The sequence below is a fragment of the Danio aesculapii genome, chromosome 3 (assembly GCF_903798145.1).
Source record: "Danio aesculapii chromosome 3, fDanAes4.1, whole genome shotgun sequence".
Lineage (NCBI taxonomy): Eukaryota > Metazoa > Chordata > Actinopteri > Cypriniformes > Danionidae > Danio > Danio aesculapii.
The window spans coordinates 42271907-42295301 of NC_079437.1; the positions used below are offsets into that span (position 1 = coordinate 42271907).

General features: G+C 38.2%; 1 protein-coding gene across 1 annotated transcript in view; it reads right to left on the minus strand.

Moving 5' to 3' along the window:
- Positions 1-23395, minus strand: part of asic2 (acid-sensing (proton-gated) ion channel 2) — a 271368-nt gene that overhangs the window by 12796 nt on the left and 235177 nt on the right. The window contains exon 6 of the mRNA XM_056454041.1: positions 7515-7668. Within this exon, the coding sequence (XP_056310016.1) occupies positions 7515-7668 (154 nt within the window). The remainder of the gene's footprint in view (positions 1-7514; positions 7669-23395) is intronic.

The window sequence follows — 23395 nt, forward strand, 5'->3', positions numbered from 1 at the left end:
AACACATAAGCTCAAAATATTATTTTTCTGCTTGTTCAAACTACTTATTCTAGTTCTTAAGTTTTTTGGGGACAACTTAATTATTTTTTGTTCAATCCACTTAAATTTGTAAAAAACTTTGTAAAAAAGGGCACCTATTTTACCCCTTTTACAAAATGTAAGATAATCCTTTGGTGTCTTCAGAATGTGTCTGAAAAGTTTCAGCTCAAAATACCCATCAGATAATTTATTTTTGTATCCAGAATTTGCACATTTTGGTGTCTGAGTGTTCTGTAGCTGTTTTTGTAGCCTGTGGCTTTAAATGAAAATGAGCTGCTTCTCCCTGCCAACTGCTCCTACATGCGTGTCTGCTTCTCATCATGTGTTACGTCAGATAAACAGCACAGTGACAGAGACAGACTCGGATGAAGCTAAAATACAGCTCATTAGTCAAAAATACCAAGTACGTTTATTTGATGTATTTGTGATAGAGTTTATTTAAGCCTTTCTGAAATGATGAGTCACACACAAACGTTGTTTGCAGTACACACACCCACCCACCCACACACACACACACACACACACACACACGCACGCACACGCATACACACACACACATAAACACACACACACACACACACACACACACGCACACACACACACACACACACACACACAAACACACACATATATAAATATGCATGTTTACTGACACCTGTGGCTGTGGTGATTGTAGCGGTTAAGAATTTTGATCTTTTTATTATAAACATGCTCCGTTTTTATTACATCTTAAACTCATAAAATTAATTCCTGAGGTGCAGCGAATCACAGGAGGTTGTAACATATGTCTTAATCCCAGTTTCTTTGCAACTGATGTTCTGTGGACATGTGTGTACATGTCCTCACCTTGGAATTATAAGGTTTTATCTGCATTCTGAATGACTTTGAGATATTGAGCTATTGAGATATTTGCATTCCAAAGCAAACAGTATGTGTGTAATATTTGTTTTTTAAATAAAAAGTCTTAAAATGCCGACAACTTGTAAAAACATCCCATAATGTAAATAAGTTGTCATTTAATAAGAATATGTCAATAACTCAATTTTGACAAAAATATCAGATAGAACCTTATAATTCTAAGGTGACAATGTTATTATGGAGACATGGCACCTGTCAATCAATTCGGTGGGCGGGGTAAATTGCACTCCTGCTTCAGGGTTGTGGTGGGCCTCAAAATCCCTGAGATTTGGGTCCTATTTTAATGCCAGGTAATTTTAAAAAAAGTGACTTACTGTGTTTCTATCACCCCAAAATGACAGTTGACACACTATAAATACACACAGTTCTGTCCAAAGAGCTTACAAAAGTTACAAAAGTTCATCATAGGTGCTCTTTAATTTGTGTTGGGATACCATGAAGAAGGCAGCATTTTTACAGTGTATTTTACCATTCCTTCACCTCAGAGTAATAATTTGTAAAATAAACGGTTCTAAAAAAATGACTCGCATTTAAAAACAGTCACTTTGCTCCTGAACAAAGTGGCCATTTAAATCTTTTGACTGAATGATTCAGTGACTCACTTGTTGGCACTATGGTTTGCTGCCACCTATTGGTGGTTTAGTTTATATTCCAAAGCATCAAACAATTACAGTAGCACAAATTTAAAGTAGACTAAATTGGTCAGATTAACCAGATTTACGATATGAAGGTTAAAAAAAAATCAGGGTTATACCACAAAGTATTGATATTTTAATCCTACTGAAATAAGAACATTGGCTATTTGAAAATAGACTGTGTTCATCTACTCTGAAATCTGAATCAAATGTTGCAAAATATTCAAAAAAGCTTTCCACAAAAATTATATCATTTTATGTTTAGTCTATGTGAAACAGGACTTCACTGTGAGTTGAGCTGCCACATATTAGGCAACAGAAAAAGAAAAAGAAAAAAATAATAATATATGTATATATATATATATATATATATATATATATATATATATATATATATATATATATATATATATATATATATATATATTATTTTTTTTTTTTTTTTCTGTTGCCTAATATGTGGCAGCTCAACCCACAGTGAAGTCCTGTTGCATATATATATATATATATATATATATATATATATATATATATATATATATATATATATATATATATATATATATATATATATGACCAAAACATCATGGCTGCTAGGGGTCAAATAATCAAGAGCATTTGAAATCACATACTTCCATACTATACAGTACACTGAAAACAGTATGTTAGCCGAGTATCTTGGCATGACAGTGTTTATGTGTGGTGGAAAAGTAAACAACATTTTTTTCCTCATCATAATAAAATGAAGCAGTCTAGAGAAGCATATCTCTCTAGTGGGACACCAGAGTGATTATATGCTGTTTGCTTTATGCTGATTTAATTTACTCTGTGCTTGAGAAACATGTGTGTATGTGTGTGTGTGTGTGTGTGTGTGTGTGTGTGTGTGTGTGTGTGTGTGTGTGTGTGTGTGTGTTTGTGTGTGTGTGTGCGTCTGTGTGTGAGTGTGTAAGAGAGAGAGAGAGAGAGAGAGAGAGAAAGAGAAAGAAGTAGAAAGTCAGTTTTCCTATAGCTCCACGTTTCAGACACATCAATCACATGCTTATCGCAATGACAATGAACTAATGAATGAAGAAGATGCGATATCTGTCAGTATATTGAAGAACAACTCCCCGAATGTTCTTGACACAAAGCAAAAGTGTTCTCAACTTGTCAGCTAAATGTCTGGAGGAAAAATAAATATGTCTGAGAGGCACATCAAATGTCCTGTGTGCTAATGCCACTTTTATTGTCTAGAAGCATGTCTAACATTTCAAATAGCAAACAACACAGAGGCTAGAGTTTGTTTTAGGCAAAATTTTCGTTTTTTTTTTTTTTTTTTGTCAAAAGACAGCTTTGAGTCAAGTTCTACTTTATAACTTTCTTGGATATACAAGTCAGAATTAATACCCCTGAATATAACCCCCCTGATTTTTTAGCCCCCCTGTTTTTTTCCCCCCAATTTCTGTTTAACTGAGAGAAGATTTTTTCTCAACACATTTCTAAACATAATAGTTTTAATAACTCATTTCTAATAACTGATTCATTTTATCTTTGCCATGATGACAGTAAATAATATTTGATTAGATCTTTTTCAAGACACTTCTATACAGCTTAAAGTGACATTTAAAGGCTTAACTAGGTTAATTAGGTCAACTAGGCAGGTTATGGTATTTAGGCAAGTTAATGTATAACGATGGTTTGTTCTGTAGACTATCGAAATAAAAAATAGCTAAAAAAAGGGCTAAAATTTTGACCTTTAAATGGTTTAAATAAAAAAATTATTCTAGAAAAAATTATTCTAGCCCAAATAAAACAAATAAGACTTTCTCCAGAAGAAAAAAATAGCAGACATTCTGTGAAAATTTCTTTGCTCTGTTAAACATCATTTGGGAAATATTTAAATAAAGAAAAAAAAATGTTTAAGGGGGTTTAATAATTCTAATTTCAACTGTATATGAATGGCTACACAGCAAGTAAATGAAACAATTCAAAATAACAAATAAATATCAGTGAAGAGATCAGTTTAGATTTGTTTTATTAATTGTTTAATTCATTTATTTAAAAAATGATTGAATTCAGCAATGATTCATTAAATAGTAACACAATTTGTGATATTAAAGGTGCATATTTTCAGTTAAACATTGTATTAAAATTAAGGAATAAAAATAATTGGTTACAATAAATGATCCAGTTTTCAATACATAATTAAATCAACAAATTTATTTTTGGCTTTAATTCATCATATTAGAATGGTATCTTAAGCAATATGTGATACTGAAGACTAAAGTATTTTTTCAAATTTCACAAAAAATGATTTGCCATTGTGCTTGTATTTTTTTCAGAAAATAACAATTGATCAGTATAACAAATGTTAGGATTTGTCATGATTAATCATCCTGTCATGTTCACCTCATGCCCCTTACCTTAGTGTTCCCCATCAAAATTGGCCGGTCTGTTCATGTGCTCATAAATTAGCACATTTTTATTCAACATTCTTTAGCTGTAAACATTTTCTCAAAGTAGTGTTTAACATGAAAAAACCTGGTTGCCTTTATTTTTTAAGCTAAATCAGATTTACCTTATGAGCCCATTGAACTTTTATTATGTTAAACTGACTTAAAACTGCTTCCATAACTTATAAAATTAAGTTAAAACATGATTAACTTAGTTTAATAAGTTACAATGACCTAAAAACATATGCTGTCAAGACTAAATATTCATTTATTTTTTACAGTGTAGAATTAGACAACATAACTGCAATGAAAATACAAGCAGGTACTGAAAATGTATTAAAAATGAACACGTAATGTCATGGAGGTAATCATGTGGGAGGATCACACATAAGTGCAAGAAAGAGATGAGTACCTGCAAAAGACATTGTTCAGTCAGAAATATGGATGTGAGTGAGTGAGTTGAGGTGGTGTGGATGTTTTCTGTCTGATGAATGTAGTCTGGATACCCATTCATTTTCTACGGCGGTCACTTTTGACCAGGAACAGCACTGGTGTAACAAGGTTGATTATAACACTCAAAACTCAATGAAAGATGTGATCAACCCTCTTTTTTATGTGTTTCAGTGCATAGTGTGGAGGATAGCATGAGGCCTTTAGGCAATCAGATGTAAAACACAATATTTTTAATTTTAGCAGTGATTTAAGATTAAATCGGTCAGATTAACCCGATTTACGACATGAAGGTTAAAAAAAATCAGGTTATACCACACAGTATTGATATTTTAATTCTACTGAAATAAGAACATTGGTTGGAAATAAGAACACATATCATGTGTTGCATAAAATGAATGTAAACATGTCTTTAAAATTCTCTAAATTACATTTTTATTTCAGATTTAGAAATAATGTCATAACTAGTTTACAGAATAGGACAAAGATTATGTTTAACTCAAATACATAATTATCAGTTTTTAATTGAGAGAAACTGAACATTTTCGGTTGTCTCTTAACATTTTTCTATAGTTCCATATATGCATATATTAAATAAATTCAGATTTGGTGAGCTTAAAAAATTATTATACATTAGTATACATTTCTACATTATTATTATACTTTATTGTTGTTGTTGTTACATGCTTTTTTAAAAAATAAATCTAATTTTTACCATTTCAATACAACACCCCTCTGATCAACATAGGCTCATTCTGAAAATGAATTATGTAGCCAGAAGTACGAAAGACTGCATTTTGTCTTTAAAGCTAACGCTACGGGGCGGTATGACACCTTTCCTTTTCTTGCTTACCAGCTGACTGCTTCCCTCTGTATGGAGGGCTTTTCCATTGTTACCAGTTTGTCCGGTAGCTCGACATATATGTTGGCGAACTTAAGATGCAGAGCAGCGTTGACTGTGACAAAATAGTTTGAGTATGGTGAAAACCAGAAAGCAGGTAAAACAAAAACAAAAGCTAAAAAAGTAAATAACAGGGTGAGAACGTGGTAAAATCTGAAAATGTGGCAAAAATCAGGGTGCTTTTCTTTTTCTGGATTGCTTTTCAAAACACTGAGGTTTGGTTTAGGGAAGGGGGTGGGCGAGTCAATCAGTGTTTTTTAAAACACTTTTGGTTGGGTTTAGGGAAGGGGGAAGATGGGGGGAATCGGTCAGTTGGTCAGTCACTCAGTCACTCAGTCAGTCGACAGTGGCCTCTGGTGAATTTACATGAGAAAAGCTGATGCGAATGGCACTTGTGAGCAAGTGTCTCTGTCTGCGAACTGCAAGACGGGGGCGTAAGATGAAGGGGTGCAACTTGTAGTAAGTTAGAGGTGTAACTTGCAGTTAGATGTTGTTAGCAAGATGGTGGAAATACTTATCAGAGAACATTTTCATCAAATGTTTTCATGAGTTTTTTCCACAACCAATTCATTTGATACATTATTATGTTTATTCAACTAGCAACTCCACTCGCTGGAGTGGAGGATGTCTTCTTCATCCGTTTTGTCATGATAGTTAGCCTTCTTTGGCGTCGCCCCCTGTGGTTGCAAATAACAGTACAATGGCGAGCATGTCAAGTTTGCAACTCACGGCTGTCCGTTAAAAACTGTGATGGTTGGGTTTGAGTTGTGGAAGGTGTAGACATTAATAACTATGATGGTTGGTTTAGGGTTTGGGAAGGTGTGGATGTTAATAACTGTGATGGTTGGGTTTAGGGTTGGGGAAGGTGTAGACGTTAATAACTGATGGTTGGGTTTAGGGTTGTGGTAGGTATAGACGTTAATAACTGATGGTTGGGTTTAGGTTTGGGAAAAATGTAGACGTTAATAACTGATGGTTGGGTTTAGGTTTGTGAAAGGTGTAGACATTAATAACTGATGGTTGGGTTTAGATTTGGGAAAGGTGTAGACATTAATAACTGATGGTTGGGTTTAGGGTTGTGAAAGGTGTAGACATTAATAACTGATGGTTGGGTTTAGGGTTGGGAAAGGTGTAGACATTAATAACTGATGGTTGGGTTTAGGTTTGGGAAAGGTGTAGACATTAATAACTGATGGTTGGGTTTAGGTTTGTGAAAGGTGTAGATGTTAATAACTGATGGTTGAGTTTACGTTTGTGAAAGGTGTAGACGTTAATAACTGATGGATGGGTTTAAGGTTGTGGTAGGTATAGACATTAATAACTGATGGTTGGGTTTAGGTTTGTGAAAGGTGTAGACGTTAATAATTGATGGTTGGGTTTAGGGTTGTGGTAGGTATAGACGTTAATAACCGTGATAGTTGGGGTTTAGGTGTGGAGTAGGTCTAGATGTTAATAACTGATGTACAGCGCCATCTTGCCGACAACATAGTTTGACATGTCTGCATAGCTCCAAGTTACGCCTCTAATGTACTACAAGTTATGCCCCTAAGGACCCTTCATGTTACACCCCTGTCTTGCAGACTGCAGACAGACCTTACTGCTCGTGAGAGAAATTTGTGATCTGAAAAAGCATACTCAACGACCTCTGATGGATTCCTGAAAACAAAAAAGGCAAAAAAAGAGAAAAAAAAACATAGCTCCTGGGACGTATTTTGCTCTTTCCAGAAATGTATATAGAGGTACGTAATCAGAATAAGCATGGGTTGCTTCTGATTCATATCAAATTCCCTTCAAACCTGTGAATAAAACAAAGCAAAATCTTCATTCAGTTCTTTTTCACCCAAACCTAATAACACCAGAACTCATTCTTGGCAGAAAAGGAATGGCGTGTGATCATTAACAAGCTCCTGGTCTCTGTGATCTTGTATATGAGGTGGTACATTAACTGGTAATTTTGCAAATTGGTGGCAGTAATGAGGTAAAAGTTAACCAGGGAAATGTATTACGAGGACAACAATTAAAAAGTTTGAAAAGTGGTGAAGTCGCAAGATGCAGGAAAAAAAAAGGAAAAACTTCAGAGGACACAGATTTCAAAGCCTTTTTGATGTATTAGAAAGGAAAAAGGCTTTTAACACTCACGTAATATATTTCTCGGATCGGTTGAACTTCTTCTCCAGGTAGCGTGCAGATGTTTTACTGGGGATCTTGACCATGGAAAGCTCTTTGTTGTATCGAGTCATGTTACAGGGGCTCCTGCAGATGCAGTTTGTGCCTTCAACAGCTGACAGAGCGGCTACGGAGAATAAAGAAGAGAGGAGAGAGAAAAGAGAAAGGGAAAATGAGGAGAGACAGGAAAGGGTATAGGGAAGAAAGGGAAAATATATGTCAGTTCTTTCTGCAGACGGCATTCCTCAGCCCAGTGCTATATATGACAGGACAACTGACAATGTAAAGAAAGTAAGGTCATCTTGCAATTCTCTGGTCATTTCAGAGTCTTCACACACACACACACACACACACACACACACACACGCACACGCACGCACACACACACACACACACACACACACACACACACACACACACACACACACACACACACACACACACACACACACACACTGAGGAGTTCAGCACATTTTTAAATCACATTGTCAATCTTGACAGCTTGGAAAAATAGCATGTGTTGAACTCTTGATTACCTTTAGAGAATACTGCTAGAGTGTGATGAAAACCAACACTATGAACCTGGTAAACCCCAGGGATCACACACTGTCAACGTGTCTTCTAAAAGATAAACTTACTAAATAACAAAAGACTGATTCATTGGTGATTGAAGCATGTCTTCTGTAGAGGTATTTGTGTTGAATAAACTTGCTGATGATAAGCTTTCAGTGAACTATAGAGTCACTCTAAATGTTTCAGTGCTGGTAAAATTGAACTTTTATACATTAGTTTTGATCGTCCCCCTTAGACATTTTGTTTACTAACTTAGCAAGGACATATCAGCTACCTCCCTTTACAGCAGAGACGCCCAAAGTAGGGCTCGCGGGCTAAAGTTGGCCCATTGTATCCTTTGATTTGGCCCACCATCCTATCAGAGAAGAGAGTGAGAAGGATGGAGAGGGTTGGGCTGAATGCCTTTAAAAGAGATTTCTAATTTGACATTAACTTTTTTGTTTGTTTGTTTTATTGCTGAGCTACATAAAAAAAATGAAATTGAATGTGTCAATTAAATGTAAATGAATCAGATTTTTTGATATGTAAATAAGGTTACTCAACAGATAGAGGACTATGCAAAAGACATCGGTGAGCAAATCAAGGCAAAAACTAGTGTAACTCCATTCTGTTATAGAAGAGATTGTGATAACACTTTATTTTGATGGTCCCTATTGCACATTTTGTTGGTAAAGTTGCATTGCAACGACATGCCAATTACTTCTCATTTGAGTATTAGTAGACTGTCTGTGTAATATCTGCTGATACTGCTCCTTCAACAGAAATTTAACTGACTATAAGAAACTTTGTAGGGATATGTCAAATTACACTAACCCTAACCCCAACCTAACAGTCTACTTATAATTCAATGAGAATTAGTTGGAATGTAGATGCAATGTAACTTAAATTCAACAAAATGAGTTAAAGGGACCATCAAAATAAAGTGTGACCGAGATTGTAAAAATAGTTCATATAAAGCTAGGTTTTCTAGTTGCTTTTAAATATTATTAAATAAATGAGGAAATTAGACATGGCAACTATATTTATCTTTGGCCCACTAGCCTTAATCAAGTTTGAATTTTTGGCCATTATAAGAAAAAAGTTTGAGCACCCCTGCTTTAGAGCATTGGTAGACTGGTTAAGGTTAGGGTTAAATGATTAGTTCACCCAGAAATAACAATTAGCTCAAACTTTAATGGTTTTACACATTTTTTTTTTTCAATTTAATATACAATAACCATTAATATTAATATTTTTTGGAGAATTGCTGCACTTTAAAACTCAAAAAGTAAAAGTAACTTAAACCATTTGAGGAAACCAATTGTTACAAACCATTTAAGTTCCAAAACTAATCTTAATGAGTACTGTGAAATAATTCCATTTGAGTAAATGAAGCCATTTGAGCACAGTAAAACCCAAGAAATGAAGACAACTCAAACCGTTTGAGGAAACAGATGGCTACAAAGCATTTGAGTTAAAAAACTAATCTACAGTATATGAACTTACTCCATTAAAGTGGAAGTAATGAGGTATTTAATTAACCATTACCTTCAACACTGAGTCCAAAACTTTTTTCAAATGAGTAGAATTAACTTTCCGTCAATTTTGAAGAAGCTACACCTAATTCGTTTGACTGTTGGGTTTTGGTTGCTGGGACCCTTTGATTTCCAAAGTTGGAAAAAATTACTAAGGATGTCAATGGGTAGTCAACCATATATTAAAACATCTTTCTTTTAAACAGAAGAAAGAAATTTAAACAGCTCTGAAGAGCGAGTAAATGATGGTAGTTTTGGATGAACTATCCATTTTAGTCCAACATATTTTAGTTTTTAGATATATGCAGAAACAGTTTTTTTCCAATGGTTCTGACCTTAAAGGGGGCACCAGACCTTGCAGGTGCAGGAAGTTATGTTTTTTTTTTTTTTTTGTAACAAAGTGGAAATTGCATTGATTCAATATGCTGTCTGTCATTACAGGATGTCCTTTTATTTAATATGCTGTCAATGGGGTCTGAGGGTGGGCATTGACTTTCTCTGATCTTTCAGTCTAATACTGCTAAAGCTAGCACAATTTTTTATACTATACACAAAATATCGTTAAAACCACCAGATAAATTAAACACACCTCATGAAAAGTCTACTTTATGCATTTCCAATCAATACCTGTTAGGCCAACACACTTTATTCTGTTTTACAGTTTTAACATGCATGTATGCTTTTGTTTTAATAAAATTCCATTAACACATATTTTAGAACATAAAAAGATAATAAACGAAATACATTTGAATAAAATTATTATGCAAAAGATCAGGAATTGATCATGTGAAAATATCATCCAACATCATCCAAAGTTTTCAATGCTTAAACTGCTTCTCTGAAAGTTGCTTTGAATAGAATTCAATTATGAAAAGCACATTAAACACTTTACCAATGAAATAAAACTTTCATAAAGCAGTATATGAAAAATACCAGCTCATAGGCGTTGCATGAGAGCTGCTGTTAGAAGAGAATGAAGCAGCCATAGCCTATTTCAAAAAATCTAATTTGCCGTCAAATTCATAGTTATTTTTGCCAAAGAGGAAGATTTATAAAAAATGTTAGCTTCTGATACAAAAACCCAAGATTATCAGTGACAAAGTTTAAATCTGTCCAGTGTGGTTCTACATCACATCCCACTTGTTTAATGAATAAGCTCAGCATGTGGAGAGAAGGTGTTCTTCAGTAACTGTTTGAATGCATTCAACTACATGTGCATTCACACTACAATCTAATATGTCTTCCACCACCCTTGAATGATGTCAAAGTGGACAAACTCAAAACATTTCACACTGTTTACAGCGTTGTCCACATTTGATTGGATTTATGAAAATGCTTGAGTATAAAACTATAGTTTTATCCTTAGGGTTATCTGACTAAGTTTTTTTGTGTAGTCAACTAAATTTCTCTTGGACAGTCAGACAGTCTATTAATCCTCTAATGACTGCTACAGTATATGACAAGTAGTTGCGAAGTTAATAAAACGTCTAAAGGGAGAAATCAAAATAAAGTGCTGCAAAGGAATGTTTACAAGATTCCACTGTTGTCTCATCCTTATTTATCCTCCTCTGTGGAACTTGCTTTTTATGGCTCTCGGCTCCCCCAAAATTGCTACACACAACAAACTGCTATCAAAGGACTAGAGGGCACTGAAGGCCCACTGCTTATATCTGGGCCAAAAAGTTGTGTTTTAACACTGCAAAGACTTCTGAGGAAATAACTGTCTACACCAGAAAGTGTCGTGTCAAGGCAAGACAAGTTTATTTATGTAGTATAGCACATTTCATACAATGTTAATTTTGAAAAGTGTTTTACATACATAGGAATAAAAGAGACAAGTATAAGAAAATAAAAACAGCATAGAATAAAAATGATTAAAAACAGAATAAAATGTGTTAAAACAGGTTTTAAAAGTATGAAAAAGAAAATAAATAATAGTGCAATCTTTCTGATGTAGCTCAGTGCTCATTTGGTAAAGGCAGAGCTAAACAGATGTGTTTTCAGTCCTGATTTGAATATGCCTAATGTTGGAGAACATCTGATCATTTCCGAAAGCTGATTCCAGCAGCAGGGGGCATTGTAGCTAAAGGCAGATTCACCCTGCTTTGACTGACCTCTTGGAATTTCTAGTTTATTTGATACTAAAGATCTGAGTGATCTGTCGGGTTTTCAGTGAGCATATTTGTAATGTATTGATGTCCTAGGCCTTTTAGTGATTTATATACATTTAATAATACTTTAAAATCTATTCTGAATGTAACTGGGAGCCAGTTAAAGGACCTCAGGACAGGTGTGATGTGCTCTGATTTTCTGGCCGCAACATTCTAAATGAGCTGCAACTGTCTGACTGTCTTTTTGGGAAGGCCAGTGAGGAGTCCATTACAGTAACCCATCCTGCTGCTGATAAAAGCATGAACAAGTTTCTCTAAATATTTACTGGAAACAAAGCATCTAATTCTTGCAATGTTTTTGAGATGATAGAATGCTGATTTACTTACAACTTTGACTACTGTAACTCTGATCTGACTCCAGAATAATCCAAGACTCTTGATCTTTTTTTGTTGTTTGACACCTAGAGCCAGTGTACAAATTCAAGTACAAGGTACAATTCACAATCAACCTCATCTCTGTTGCCAAATACAATGACTTATTGTATTTGGACTAATGAATTTTATTCTTTGTTTAACTGAACACCAAATAAACACCAAACAAAACTAGGACTGTCGTTATTCAAATCATAAACAAAACAGCACTTGGTTCCCACTTTAAACATGAGGCCATTTTCACACCTGCTGATCATTTGCTTTGTTCCTAAAACAGGGATTTAAACCATGTCAGTGTTGCAGTTTCATCTGGATTCGGTTCGCATTCACAAGGCAATATTTCTAAATCGACCAAAATTTGTCATGTGCAACCAAACTCTTATTTCATTGGTCAGAGACCATCTGTTTTTGTTCTGGGACTCTGCTCATACGTATCAGTCACCTGCCACAATTGTTCACTGTACTTTTTGTGGCTTTCTTTGTAGCTCTCATTACATTAGTTTGGAATTTTGTGCAAGAATCAAGGCTTGAGTGGTATTTTTATGCATTTTGGAGAGTTGTTAAAAAAAAAAGTTTGAGTTGGCCATTTCCTATCATTTTTGTTCCAAAATAACCCACATTTATTTCTGACAGGCATTAGCAAAACAAACACTGCTTTTATTTAAACAGACTATGTAATAACTCATCAGGATAAAGCCTGATACCATTTCTTCTGTGTATGTTTTCTTTCTCACCTTAATTGAACCTCCTTGGACTTTATTTTCAAGTAGGCCAAGACCATGTAATTCAGTCAGTCTCAGACCAATTGTTTTGATATAGATCTAGGTGTGATTGCTGTGTTCCGGTATGCCCAGATGAACCAAGCTAAGGGAAAATACGTGCCAGATAAAAAAAAAAAAAAAAACCCATCAACAATCCAGGTGTAAAAGCACTCTGAATCATGTTAATCTTTTGATCTCCACTTTCTTCATTTCAGGTATGCTTCATTTGCATACTGCGTAGGTAAGATGATGTAAAATAAGAACAGTCTCTGTCTGCACTGTTCAATCTTGTTTGCACACTTTTATCCCTTAAGCTTTCTGCTTGTGCACTGGTTTGCTGAACACCCAATTGGAGTAATCTGTCTCACAGACTGCCCAATGCCTATTCAATGTGCTCAATCGACCACAGTGGAGAACACAAGGAAAAAGATGCTCAACTTCAGTGATGTGTAAAAGCATTCTTATACAATCAAATTAGGCTCTACTTGGTATTCCTACAAGATCATTTGATTCGTATTTGATTTTTTGAGTGCAAATGGCTCTTTATCAGAATTCACCTTAGGAAGTCAACTAAAGACTGTGGCTTCCATCAACTGTCCTGCAGCTGGACAGTTCAAGAAAATCATAGGCGACCGATAGGAGACTTAAAATTCTGAATGATTCTCTTTAAGTTCCCTTTATTGTCCTATGGGGATATTTCATCCTATTGTTAATCTTAGAATACTTATTTTCTTCAAAAATTATTACACATTTTGGTCACACTTTACAAAAAGGTTTCACAAGGTAATGTTAATTATTAACTATCAATAACACAACATTGAACAATACTTGCATTTATCATAGTTCAACATTTTGTAATGCATTATTAAACTCCAAATCAAGCTTGTTAACTTTAGTTAATGCATTGTGTGTTAACATGAACTAATAGTTAACAAATTTCTCCATTAACTTTTCCAAAGATGAATAAATACTTTAATAAATGTATTGTTCATTGTTTGTTTATGCTAGTAAATAAATCAATTAACCTTAACAACACTGTTATTGATTTTTGTAAATTACACAAAGATTTACGGTAATGTGAACTGTATTTTACCGTAGAACACTTATGCAGTATGTTACTGAATTTTAAAGTTGTATTGTGAAAACTACTGTATATTTTACTGTAAATATATGCAATACGAATACATATATAGCAAGCTAGATGGTGCTGTAAATGCAAATACAGTACTTTTGCTGTTACTGATTTACAGTAAGTTACTGGCAAATTGCTGCCAGTAAGTTATTGCAGATTCTATAGGAAATTGTTAATAGTGAAATACCACATTTTTGTAAAATGTTACAAAAAATTCAAAGGTAATCAGATTTTTAAAAAAAAATTATTTATTGTTTGGTTAGAATAAAATTTCATATCTGAATTCTTAGAGCCAGATTTACCAAAATGAGCAAACTGTTGTCATTACTAAAGATATTAAGTTAATATAACTTGACATTACTTAAAATACCAAGTTTTAGGCATCAAAACTTTAACAGGTGTATTTAACTTCCTCTAAAAAGGAAGTTCAGCAAAAAACTTTTCAGAATTTAATTTTAATTTCTTTAAACGATTCTGTTTAAAATGATTGCCTGTGCTTGAAATTCTGCCTTGACAACCGCGTTGATTGGTTGATATATGTTATATGACACAAGGCGGTCATTTTGTTTGTGATGCTGAATTTTGCTGAAGCACAGCAGGACAGAGGCACTACTTGAACTCATCTGACGAAAGAGAAAAGATAAATTAGTAAGTAGATAAATGCTTAAATACATTTTTTAAATTGATATACATGCAAGGGCGATATGGTAGCACAGTGGGTAGAGCTGTCGCCTCACAGCAAGAGGATCACTGTTTTGAGTCCCGGCTGGGCCAGTTGTCATTTCTGTGTGGAGTTTGCATGTTCTCTCCGTGTTGGCGTGGGTTTCCTCCGGGTGCTCTGCAGTCCAAAGGCATGCAGTATATGTGAAATGAATAAACTAAATTGCCCATAATGTATGCATGTATGTCCTGTTCCTTCAAGTTGGGAGTTGAGCGTTGGGCTAACAACTCACCTCGTAAAAATGAGATTTTACGAAACACCAACATGGTGCGGCTAAATATCAACTTCAATATAAATGGCCCTGGGAGTAAGTAAATGTATAAAATATAAAAGCTAAACATTTTGGAAGTTTACTTTATTAGCCATTTAAGTTATCTTTACCTCAACATTTAAGTTAATTCAACGAAGAGACCACATTTGGTCAACTCAATTATTGAGTTATCTATTTCCCATTACTCAAACGAACTGAGGGAATCACTTTCATTGAATCACTTGAGTAGTCTCAACTTATTAGGGTTGACAGTGTACAAACCCAGGAAGGTCAGGTGATAAAAAAATAAATTAAAAAAAGCTGCGTCCATGCCTTTTCATGGCCATTCTTCTCTGTTTATGTTTAGTAAATTCCGACAGTACTGTTTCATTGCCAAAAACACAGTAATACTGTAAATCTGGCCTTTAATTTTTAATTCTGTTTTATTTGCCTTTTTTGTACATTTAATGAAACAAAAGAGAATCATTTGCTTTTCTCTTGCCTGCTGCGCAGGGCGGAAATCCTTTGCTCCTGGTGGTACTTTCAGATTTCTAATCAGCTCATAACTTGCATGACCTGAGATGGAATCTGACCTTTCACAGAAACATTTTAAAATTCATCCATCCCTGACCTTTTCTCTCTTCACCATTGTTTCTTCTCACTTCCATCCACTCTCTCTCCGCTGCCATTGGAGACGATGCTAAAGTCAAATCATTTAATTGGAGAATTAAGTCAGATTTAACCTCCTCTCTCATAGTCAACTGAGGAGAATATATGAGCATGCAAACCCACACAAGGCTATTAAATGTGGTGTAATCTTTGCTAAATCCATAGTTCTGTATGAACTTCAAAGCACTTCACACTCCATAACTTTCGTCTTCTCTAGGCATCGCCTCTGGCACATCCTGTTTTCGAAACCACAAAGGTTCTGTTATAGAAAAAAGCTGGGAGTTTCAAACTTGTATTACTTTTACAGTAGAGGATGTAAACGGTGTGGACATATTCTGCATGCAGGAATCAAATGTTTTAAATTAATACAAATGTATACAAACATGCTGAATTAAAGACTCATATCTCACACACTGCAATCCACTTGACTATTCATTTCCACTGCATGTGGATTTATTTATTTATTTAATCACCATGCCATACATGCTAGTACTGCGTATTAATAAACATGTAAATGATTGTTTGCATAAAGGAAGCTACTAACCTCAGACTGGAAGGCACTTCAAAATAAAGATTCAAGATTTATGCTTTCTACGGCATTTGCATATATTGTATCTTGTCTTGCACAGTTGTTCACTGTTTATGTATGTTGTGCAATAGTATTGGTTTAATTCATAAAGTAGGCTAACTGCAAATGGCTTAAAGATTGCATTAATAGAATGGATTTCAGCAGTTACTATATATGTCTGCTAAATTAACCATTCATTATTTATCATTAACAACATGCACACCATTTGGCATGCAACGCTTCTATGGAAACTGTAATTAAATCAACTGGAAATAGATGTAAAACATTTTTTTTTTCAATAAAATACAGCCATCATAATTTATTTAGAATAATAGCACTGACTTAACATACACAATTGCATGAAGCTTTCTTTTCAAGCTCATACAAGGTACACTTAGAATAGAATTAATACACTTAATACAGTTTAGTGCAATATTTTAAATAATATGTTAGGTGTAAGAAAATAGTCCTTCTGTCAGGATCACCAGCAATCTAGCATTTGCAGATTGCTGGAGAATTACACATCCGCCCACTTTAATGAACTACAACTCCCATCATACACCTTACACACACCAGTTCCTGATTCCCCCTGATTACACACACACAGCTGAAAGCTTATGATGGACTGATCACTAGAACTATAAAGACAGCTCATTCACACACACACACTTGGCTTTGTAGTCTTGTATACTGTAAGTAAGCATAACGAAGAGTTTCTTTTTCTTGCCTTGCCATGGTTTTTGACCTTGATTTGTTTTATAACTTATGTTGTTTGCTGCCTGTCCTGACAATCCACCTGTTTTTCTGTCTATGCTTTGGATTACCTGCATGCTGCTGTCTGTTAATGTTTTGACATTTGCCTGCCTGACAAATCTCTCAATAATCAGCCTTTGGCTCCTCAACTCCATTGTACACAGACTCATTATACCTACACACAGCCATGGTTTGGTATTTGTTAAAAAGCATGTGACAAACATGTGAACTGGATTTTAATAACAAATACAAAATAGTCAAATATACTTTTAAAATATTCTTTAACTAAATTTCATTTATTTCATTATTTTAAACAATATATTACTGCTTAGCAGTTGTTGTTTTTATTTATTAAATGTGCCATAAAGTACATTCATTTATCTCTTAAATTGTTATCTATTTCAATGTGGATATGGCTTGGGTAAGTTAACAAATTCTCTAGAAAAGGTTTTATATGCTCATTTCGAACCACATGATGGACTCTGAAATGCACACATAAAAATAATCATATTTGTGTCTGAATTTCACAATATACAAGTTATGCTTGATTATTATGGCATTATGCTGGTTTGGGGTGGTGCTGAATAAATGTTTTATTTGTATATATCGTATTCTGCTAATTTTTAGTCTCCCTGCCTCTTCCATTTCCAAAATAAGAGTCCCATATACATAGCATGTTTAATACAAGCCTAGAAATCTTGACAAATTGCTTAAAATAAAAAAAAACTGTTGTAAACTCTCAAGAAAATGTTGTGGCCAATGGAACGCAGCCTGTGACATGCATATTAATGATCCCATGTTGATCTTCAAAGTCTGTGTTTTGTTCCGATTGGCCTGATTTTCACCTGGGGTTTTATACTCTTGGAATTTAGATGGGAATGGGGAAGCAATGTTATTTGACATTCATGATATACTGTTGTGGAAAAGTACTGAAAAATCATACTAAAGTAAAAGTACCACTACTTGCCCCAAAATGTAGTTCAAGTAGCATAAAATGATCTGTTGTAAAAATTACTCAAAGTACTCAGAGTAAAAAGTAGAGTAGAGAGTAGTGAGTATTATGCTGTGAAAGGCTAATGCTTTTATATGCAATTTGCGCTGGTGTGTGTGTAAACGTAACATTCTGTAGTACATTAATGTCACGGATTGGCCAGGCTCTTCCACCAACATCACACATCGAGCACCTTCACCTGAGTATTAACCACGCACAGCTGCACCCAATCACTCCCATTCACTATATAAACACACACCTCACTTCACTCATTGTCCGGTCTCGTTCCTACGAAGCGGACTGTGAGTGAACCACTTCCTAGGTTTCACTCCCCTGCGATCTCAGCATATATACTTACCTGTACTCTGTTTTCATTCCAGTCTGTCCAGTGTTCCAGTTGTCCTGTCAACGTTGTGTGTCTCGTCAGTCTGTCTTCCCCGCAAGTCCTCTGGTGTGTGCATTCGGTCATCCTTCTGTGTCTGTCATCCCACCTGGCAAAGAGAATCATCAGTTCATCCAAACTCCATTTCAACTCTCAATCATTATCCACATTGCTCTACTGTTGGAATAAACCTCATTTATACTTACTCCCCTTGTTTGTCCGTCTGCTTCCGTAACAGAAGACCGGACCTTCAACTACCAACAGCATGAGCACTCACGATCCCCTTCAGGAGTTGGTGGATTCATTGAAGAGAGTGCTACTACCATCTGCTCCACTTCCCGAAGCACCACCAGCACCGAGCACTTCTTCACCGTCCACCCACTCATCCAGTCCCATGGCTCGACCAGCGCCCTACTCTGGCGGGGCGGAGGAGTGCAATGGATTTCTCCTACAATGTTCTCTGGTATTCACTATGCAACCCGAGTTATACCCTACAGATCGGTCCAAAATCGCTTTCATCATCTCCCTTCTCTCTGGGTCGGCTCTTCGGTGGGCTGAAACCATCTGGCAACAGTCTGGGCCGGTAACAAATTCCATTCAGTCATTCACCCAGTATTTCAAGGAGGTTTTTGGTCGCGCGGATGCTGAAGTAGCAGCTGGAGAACAGTTATACCATCTCAAACAGGGAGCCATGTCCACTCAGGATTATGCTCTCAGGTTCCGAACTCTGGCTGCTGCTAGCGGATGGAATGAGCGATCTCTCCTCACAACCTACCGGCTCGGACTAGAGCCCAGCCTCCGGCTACAGCTGGCCGCCCTCGACGATACGATGGGATTGGAGAAATTTATCCAACACTCTCTGCGCTGTTCCGATCGTCTGAGGGTCTACCAGCATGATTCTCCACCAGTATCACAAGCACTCCTCCGTTCGCCAGAGCCAGCCGTCCCTCCAGAACCAGAACCCATGATCATAGAATCTGGTAGACTCACGATCACCGAGCGACAGAGGAGGCTGACCCGGGGTCTGTGCATGTACTGTGGTGCCAAAGGACATGTCAGGCTGGACTGTCCCATTCGTCCAGCACGCTCTGTGGTGAGTTTGTTCAGTTCTCCCATTGAAAAAATGCATCCTCTCACCACTAATGTCCAGTTAACTACCCCTTCTGTCTCAGTTTCAGTCACAGCCCTCATCGACTCCGGGTCAGCAGGAAATTTCATCTCGCACGCCCTCTGTCGCCGACTACAGCTTAACACCGAAGCCTCGACGCACGTCTACCAGATTCAGCCCATAACCAACGATATCCATTCTCAGGCACGTATCCATCGAAAATGTGAACCCGTCAATCTCCAAGTAGGACTGCTCCACAAAGAGGAGATTCAATTTCTGGTTCTGGAGGGTGCATCGATGGATATCATCTTAGGGCGCCCGTGGCTGGTGAAGCACGATCCCATCCTCTCTTGGGGCACAGGAGAAATTAAGAGATGGGGAGAAGAATGCAGATCCTGCTGTTTTCCCGATCTACCCTTACAAATTCAAAGACCCCTTACCGTCTACGTCACGTCTGTCGAAAGTCCAGTCGAGAAAATATCCATTCAGATCCCGAAGATCTACTCCTCATACGAGGATGTATTTTGCCCCAAGAGAGCTTCCCAGCTACCTCCACATCGGCCATGGGACTGCGCCATAGACCTGCTTCCAGATGCTCCTATGCCCAGAGGTAGGATCTACCCGTTGTCCCTTCCGGAGACCAAGGCAATGGAGGAGTACATCCATGAGGCTCTGAGTCAGGGGTATATCCGTCCATCCACGTCACCTGCTGCCTCAAGTTTCTTCTTCGTGGCTAAGAAGGATGGAGGGCTGCGGCCATGTATCGATTACAGAACCCTAAATCAAGGTACAGTCAAGTTCCGGTATCCCCTTCCTCTCGTCCCTGCGGCCCTGGAACAACTCAGATCCGCCAAAATTTTCACCAAGTTGGACCTCCGCAGCGCCTATAACCTGGTGAGAATACGTGAGAGGGACGAGTGGAAGACTGGGTTTGTGACCCCTACTGGACACTACGAGTACCTGGTCATGCCCTATGGTCTGGTTAACGCCCCCTCCGTATTCCAAAACTTCATCCACGAAGTCCTCCGGGAGTTCCTCCATCTCTTCGTCATTGTATACATAGATGATATCCTGATTTACTCCCGGAGTGAGGCCGAACATCGCCACCACGTTGCGGAGGTCCTGAAAACCCTCAGGAAACACCGCCTGTACCTCAAGGCTGAAAAATGCTCCTTCCATTCACCATCTGTTCAGTTCTTGAGGTACATCATCGATCAAAGAGGGGTTCGTATGGACGAGGGGAAGGTCACTTCCGTCATCTCCTGGCCTGAACCAAAAACCATAAAGGAACTCCAACGTTTCCTAGGATTTGCTAATTTCTACCGACGTTTCATCCAGAATTACAGTCTCATCACCGCTCCGCTCACCAACCTGTTGAAAAATAAACCCAAAGCACTACCCTGGCCTCCCGAAGCCGCCGCAGCCTTCCAAAACCTAAAAGAATCCTTCACTCAAGCCCCACTGCTGACTCATCCTAATCCTGACTTGCCGTTTGTGGTCGAAGTGGATGCATCGACCACCGGAGTGGGAGCCATCCTGTCCCAGTACCACGGTACTCCTTCATTACTCCATCCATGTGCCTATTTCTCCCGGAAGCTCAGCCCGGCGGAAAGGAACTATGACATCGGAAATCGAAAACTTCTGGCCATCAAGCTCGCCCTGGAGGAGTGGCGACACTGGTTGGAGGGGGCCAAACATTCGTTCCAGGTGATCACAGATCATAAAAATCTCCAATACCTAAAAGATGCTAAAAGACTCTGTCCTCGTCAGGCCCGTTGGTCATTGTTCTTCTCCAGATTTCAGTTCTCTATCTCATATCGACCAGGTTCAAAGAATATCCGAGCAGACGCACTTTCCAGAATTCACGACCAGCATGAAATTATTGAGACACCGGCCAAGATCCTTCCCGATCAGATCACTATCTGTCCCATCCAATGGTCCGCTCCTACAGTAATCGCCACTCCAGAATCCAGAACTCCGCCGGGCTGTCCCCCCAATCGACGCTTCATCCCTGAAAACCAACGGGTAGATCTCATTCATTCCAGCCATACATCTCTGGGCACAGGACATCCTGGGGCCAACAACACCCTCTCGCTGCTATCCCAACGCTTTTGGTGGCCGAACATGGCGAGGGATGTGAGAAGATACGTCCAAGGCTGCAGAGAATGCGCTATGTCGAAGAGTCCTCGACATCTACCTGCTGGTAAACTCCATCCCTTGCCCATCCCAAACCGCCCCTGGTCACACCTAGGAGTTGACTTCATGACAGACCTCCCATTGTCTGAAGGTAACACCTGCATTCTAGTCATCATAGATCGATTCTCTAAATTCTGTCGTTTGATTCCTTTGAAAGGTCTACCCACAGCCCTAGAGACAGCCGAAAACCTGTTCAACCACGTCTTTCGAAATTTTGGGTTACCAGAAGATATAGTCTCGGACCGAGGACCCCAATTTATCTCCAGACTATGGAGAGCATTTTTCAGACTCCTAGGTGTGACCGTAAGCCTCTCGTCTGGCTATCACCCCCAAACCAACGGCCAGACAGAGAGGAAAATTCAGGAAGTGGGGCGGTTCCTCCGGACCTTCTGTCACGGTCACCAAAACTCCTGGAGCCAGTTTCTGGGCTGGGCGGAATACGCCTAGAATTCCCTGCGGCAACCTACCACCGGACTCACGCCATTCCAGTGCATCCTAGGGTTCCAACCTCCACTCTTCCCCTGGGATGGCGCACCATCTGATGTCCCCGCAGTGGATTACTGGTTCCGGGAGAGCGAGAGAGTCTGGGACGATGCACATCACCATCTCCAGAGGGCAGTACGCAGAACAAAGGAGGTATCTGATAAGAGGAGGATTCCAGGCCCCATCTATACTCCAGGACAGAAGGTCTGGCTCTCCACCAGAGATATCCGTTTGCGACTGCCCTCCCGAAAATTAAGTCCCAGATTTGTTGGTCCCTTCACCATACTGGAACAGGTCAACCCCGTCACATACAAGTTACAGTTACCACCACAGTACAGAATCCACCCCACATTCCACGTGTCCCTTCTAAAACCCTTTCACGATCCTCTGATTCCCTCCACAGAGCCTGGCCATGAAGAGGAACCTCCTCCCCCACTGATGTTAGAAGAAGGGGCCATCTACCAAGTCAAGGACATCCTACGGTCCCGGCGTCGTGGTGGTCAGCTTGAATACCTCGTCGACTGGGAAGGATACGGTCCAGAAGAAAGGTCATGGGTCCCCAGATCCGATATATTAGATCCCGCACTTATGGAAGAGTTCCACTCCAATCACCCAGAATTTCCAGCACCTCGAGGACGAGGTAGACCACCACGACGTCGGAGGTTCAGGCCCTCAGGAGCGGGCCCTGGGGAGGGGGGTAATGTCACGGATTGGCCAGGCTCTTCCACCAACATCACACATCGAGCACCTTCACCTGAGTATTAACCACGGACAGCTGCACCCAATCACTCCCATTCACTATATAAACACACACCTCACTTCACTCATTGTCCGGTCTCGTTCCTACGAAGCGGACTCTGAGTGAACCACTTCCTAGGTTTCACTCCCCTGCGATCTCAGCATATATACTTACCTGTACTCTGTTTTCATTCCAGTCTGTCCAGTGTTCCAGTTGTCCTGTCAACGTTGTGTGTCTCGTCAGTCTGTCTTCCCCGCAAGTCCTCTGGTGTGTGCATTCGGTCATCCTTCTGTGTCTGTCATCCCACCTGGCAAAGAGAATCATCAGTTCATCCAAACTCCATTTCAACTCTCAATCATTATCCACATTGCTCTACTGTTGGAATAAACCTCATTTATACTTACTCCCCTTGTTTGTCCGTCTGCTTCCGTAACAATTAACTTATTGTTTAAGACTATTTGGCAATTTTCA